This window comes from Atta cephalotes (genome assembly GCF_000143395.1).
Source record: "Atta cephalotes unplaced genomic scaffold scaffold00083, whole genome shotgun sequence".
NCBI lineage: Eukaryota > Metazoa > Arthropoda > Insecta > Hymenoptera > Formicidae > Atta > Atta cephalotes.
In genome coordinates this window covers 554,332-560,005 of record NW_012130147.1, presented here as the reverse complement: position 1 = coordinate 560,005, position 5,674 = coordinate 554,332, and the positions used below count along the sequence as shown (strand labels likewise).

Sequence of the window (5,674 nt, the reverse complement as noted above, 5' to 3'; positions counted from 1 at the left end):
GCCTAAATTCGCAGTAATTGGAGCGATTATATCAACATATATTTCTCAGTACTATTATACATATATACATATATACTGAGAAATGTTGATATAATCGCTCCAATTACTGCGAATTTAGGCTCTTAATTGCCCGTGTTTTTATTTATTGTTTAATTTTTATCTCAAGGGCTCAACTTTAATTATTCTTTGATATTTTTTGTATATTTACGATAAATTACAAATAGAAATTAAAGTTTTTGAAGAAATAAAAATATGTAAAAAAAACAATTATAATTAAAATAATTATAGAAACTATAAAAATGATTAATAAAGAAAGAGAATATTTTGTAAGTTGGTATAAAATAAATGACTTTTCATTTACGTAAAAATGTCAATATTAGGATAATTTTACAATGTCGGGGTAAGCAAATGTTATTAAAACTTAATCGTGATTAATTTTTACCTCTCCATTCAGGTAAGCAGGTGCAATTGAAACCATCTTTGCTGCTAGTACAAGTGCCACCGTTGGCGCAAGGATTGCTAGCGCAGTAGTTGACAGTGCAATTAGGCGGATTACCCATAAAACCGGGATTGCAGACACACTGAGGTCCATGAGCATCCTCCACGCAGATGCTGTTAGGCGGACAGGCTGCGTTCTCGCAGAGACCTCTCAGTTCGCAATGACGACCGGTGAATCCTGGGAGGCATTCACAGTGGTAAGTGCCCACGTCGTCGACGCACTTACCGCCATTAGCACAGGGTTCGGTCAAGCACTCGTTCAGATTAAGCTCGCAATTCTGACCCTCAAAGCCTGTCGGACAGTGGCAGATATAGGCACCATAATAATCATAACATATGCCGTTATTCAAGCATGGATTCGCCTCACATTCGTCGATGTCTACATCACAGTTGAGACCCTCATAGCTGAAGAGAAGAGAAATGAAATGTATTAGAAATAGAAGAATTTGTGCAGCATTATTTTCGTGAAAATTAATGGAATAAAGTAGCAAGTTGAACAAATGTCAAGACATGATGTATATGTTACATATTACATATAAATTGCAATTTTGTTTAAAGTCTAATTTTAGCTATACTTAAAAGAGACTCACCCAGTTCTATCACATCTGCATGTATAATTATTGATTCCGTCGATGCAGATGCCACCGTTTTTGCACGGATTCGAAGCGCATTCATTGATATTAATTTCACACTTCTTTCCAGTCCAACCAGGCTGACACTGGCACTTGTACTCGCTGTCTGTTAGCGCCATGCAAATACCGTCGTTTCTACATGGATTCTGCTCGCATAATCGTACTCCCAATTGAGATTCGCAAAAGTTGCCAGTAAAACCGGGCTTACAGCTACAACTGAAGTCACCGCGTACATCTTCGCTACAGGTGCCACCATTGCGGCAAGGTGTGTTCTGACAAGGTGAACCTGAGAAATAAATTCGCTTTCTTATCAAAGATATTTTTTTTTAGATACGAAGTCGGCGAAAGATAAAATGGAGCGATATTAATTGCAATAGCATGATTCATCGCATGCAGATGTAAAAGTCTCTTTTTAAATTATATTTCTCATTTTTTTATAATTATATCTACATAACAATAAATATAATTATAAATTCCGTTATTATAAATTTAAAAATTATGAATAAATAATTATTGACAAAATTATTAAATGTAGACAGAAGAAAAAATAAAATATATTAGAAACATATATCAGTTGCCATATTTGGTTTGAGTAAAATGTAATTAATTATCGACATTTAGCCTTTTACAAATACGATAATATTCGCATGTTTGAGCAATTTTACGCAAAGCAACTTATTTTGCTTAACTTCGAAGCAATTTTTCTAGTAAATAATAATAATGTTCAAAGAAAAAAAAGGCAAAGCAACACGTATCTAAAATAATTGAACGAGCATGATTTTGAAGCAAATGTTTGAATGTTAGGCAAAAAGCATTTCTATAAATTTCTATATATTGCTTCAAAGCAAAACAAATCTACATTTACGATGTACGTCATGAACGAATTACATAGTGGGGAAAGACGATGCAGAGTTCATACCTTATTTATCACAGCAATGTAATTAGATTCTAATCTCTTACGAGGAAAAATGTGTTAAAATTATTAAATGTTTAAATATAGGAAAAATATATATACAAATTATTTCTTTAACTGAATTCTTCAATTTATAGACATATAATTATTTTGCGGTACGACAGTTATACAGAGTTCGAAAAACATAATTTTATTAAATTGTATTTAAAAAAAGAACCACTTTATTCACACATATTGTAATACTTAATTCATGCTTCAACATTCCGTGAATATAAAGTTTTTCATTAATATCTTAATTTGATTTTGCATTATTTTCATGAAATGTTTTCGTGAAACTAGGAATAAATATATAGACAGGACGATATCTTTTCGTCTCGACGTATAATTACATGACGTAACATTGCCGTTTAACGCGCGCGTCGGGTATGAATCCGCTCGCCCCACATACGCTGTAAACGCCGCATATTCAAGGTATCGACGAGGTCTACCATTGTCAATTTGGCAGTTGTTGCCGGAATATCGGGCGTAACAGTGGCACTCGTAGCGATCCTGTCGCGACACGCATTTACCATGCATCATGCATGGCTCATGGTGACAGAAATCCATAGTGGCCATTGTGGCGGAAGTGACCCCTGTGCCGAGGCCGCTCGTTCCACCTGAAAATTTTTTATTTTTCACAAAACTCGCATGCAATAGGTGCACTTTACTCAGAAGAAACACGTGCAACGGTACTTATTATTTAAAACGCTTTTCTTTTTCTCTTGCGTTTCTTCTTCTTCTTCTTCTTTCCTGTTGTAATCTACTTTTGTATAAAAATAATGTAAAAGATTTATATAGAATAAATATCACGATAAATCATTCCCAAAGAAAAAGAAAAAAATTAGTTGTGCAAAATCTTTCCTGTTTCAATTCCGAGACGAAATTAAAGGTATACGCCGCATTTAATGCTTATAAATAATTAATAATATTATGTATTGTAAAATATAAAAAATAAGATAAGTCAAATAAAAAAAGGTATTAGGCATGATAAAATAAAAAGAGTAATCAAAATTAAAATTATTTAAAAAAATTATATATTTTTTTAATTTATTCGCTTTTCTCTAGATTTTTCACATTGATATAGTGATATCTAATCTGCGGTTATCACTCGATAATTGCTTAATAGCTTGTCTAATTGTTATACCTAAGAACATTCTGTTTACAATGAGGTATTGATCTACTGTTGCAATATTATCGCTCGATGACTTAACTAATTGTAATTCTGGCTTAAGAGTGTTCTACTATTACTTACTAGTAGATATATAATAGCAACTACACTAACGATCTCCCATATATGATAATTCAACGCTTATCAGTGCAAGAATACTCTACGATAACTTAGAGAAAAATATTATTTTAGTAAAAAAAAGTTATGGATTTTCTTACATCCTTTGATATCCAACAGGCAGGGTCCAAAAACGGCTCCACTATTAATGCTGTTGTTGAAAAGAATCCCAGGCCCTTGCAAGATACAACCTCTGAATCCTTCGCCGACTATGAGCGAATTGTTCACATCATAGTCAGGAAGCGTTAGAATGGCGGAATTGTAAGTCGCATTCGCAACCATCTAAAAAAAAAACGTTTCTTATATATCTATATTCTATGTTTTTAAGATTGACTTAGCACATCTCGATCTTATTTCATAAATATTTAAAATTTATTAAGTTGATTATTTATATTAATAAATCTGAAGTAATCAATTTTTTCAATAACAAGTAATAGTGATTATCACGAATATAGATCTTTAATTCTTTGAATATTATAAATATATAACGTAGGAAACAAATATTTCAATGTCTTAATTAAAAAAATTCTTAAAAAAAAATCTCAAGCTAATTATTGTCACACTGTATCTATTAAATTTATATTTAATAGCTACTACTCTTTATACATATAATCTGATTTTTCGTTTGTATCCAACAAAAATTTAATAAATAAAATCTATTTTATTTTTTTTTTAAATGACTTAAAATAAATAAAATAGAATATTATTGTATTTTTGATATATTAGTATATACATATACATATAAATGTAAAAAATTTAATTCTATATTCTTTAATTATATATTAATATTTAATCAATATTTACCTGAGTGTGACCGGCGGCATTTAGGGTGAGATTGCCGAGTCTAAAAAACAAATTAACGCTGTGCCAGACGTTGTTGAGTAGTCTGGCGTTTAGCCTGGCTCGATATCTCTGCTGATCGACGACAGCCACAAAGAGCAGTCCCTCGGGTGTCACTTCGAGACTGATCGAATTGTCATCGTACTTCTGTAGAAATAGTCGACCAGGTTCGCACGTGCGGAAGCTGAGGCCACTGTGACGGTGCACCGATACGAAGGAACTCAATTTCAAGAACGCCGAACCGTTGAAATAAGCCTCGCGAGGATGCTCCTCGTAATTTTGATGTTTGGGATTCTGGGGCGCTTCGTGAGTAAGAGCCAACAAAGTGGCCAGAACTGTAATAGAGATAAAACTCTGTTAGAAAATTTGATTCTGGTAATAATGTTCACTTAGCGTTACAGCATTCGCAGATTTCATAGCTTTTCTAGATCATTGATCATAATACAGTTCATCGATCCTGATGATGGTGGTCATCACGAAGAGATCCTTAATTCTTGGAATATTACAAATAAATATAATGTAAGAAAGAATATTTTTAATCTTAATATTTTAATAAAAATACAATAGAAGTTTTTGAAAAAAAAAAGAATCCAAAAAAAAGAGAAGAGAGACTATTTTATTATTTCACTCTAATTTTTATTATCGGTCATAGCCGCAATATGTCACGAGATATAAGTGCTGACACATGCATTATCACGCGACAGTTTAAACTTTAGTTGCTTGTAGTTGCCGCAGACAATCGATGAATAAGCTTTTTAATGTTTTTATATAAGCTTTTGTTGTTTTAATTTTTAACATTAAAAATAAAATAAAATAAAGAATATTATTTCGATTGTTTTGGATATTTTAAAATATTTTTTACACAAATTGTTTTCATGTCATTTAAATTTGATTAAATAAAGTAAGTAATTTTTAGGTTCTTTTTTTATAGCTATATTAAATCCTAATTTCTAATATTTGTTTTTGGTCGATAAAACCATTCACTCAAGTCACTCTCCGAAACGAGCTCAGTAAGATTGCCCACAAGAAAAGAAAACGATTTATCACTGCAAACATACACGTCGTGTTACATAACACTTATTTCTGCGTGCCATTATCTCCAAGGATGAACTATGATTTTGTCATGAGCGCTTACGCGTGAGAAAGGATTCGTTTGTGTTCAGTCACATGCATACTTTACATACGTGGAACCTTGGTCCCCAAGTTGTCGTTGATTCTTGATTGTGAATATCTACGTTCTTGTAATCAATTTCATAGATCCTTGACACAAAAAAAATCTTATATATTCTGCTATAGAATACTGTAGAATTGATACCAGAATTCCAGAACAATCATATCTTTGATGTTATAAAAATTCTTTAAATACGAAGCGCCACTACGATCTGAATGTTAAGATGTTGAACTATTATATATATATATATATATATATATATTACTATTAATATAATTAATTTACTAGTAAATTAA

General features: G+C 31.8%; 1 protein-coding gene across 1 annotated transcript in view; it reads right to left on the bottom strand.

Moving 5' to 3' along the window:
- LOC105624629 (protein crumbs) overlaps positions 1-5,542 on the bottom strand; it is a 17,759-nt gene extending 12,217 nt beyond the window's left edge. Inside the window, 7 exon segments of the mRNA XM_012205986.1 lie at positions 108-903; positions 1,089-1,416; positions 2,532-2,699; positions 3,469-3,649; positions 4,172-4,561; positions 5,392-5,467; positions 5,523-5,542. Coding sequence (XP_012061376.1) covers positions 108-903; positions 1,089-1,416; positions 2,532-2,699; positions 3,469-3,649; positions 4,172-4,561; positions 5,392-5,467; positions 5,523-5,542 — 1,959 coding nt within the window.
- Between the last annotated feature and the right edge of the window lie 132 nt (positions 5,543-5,674).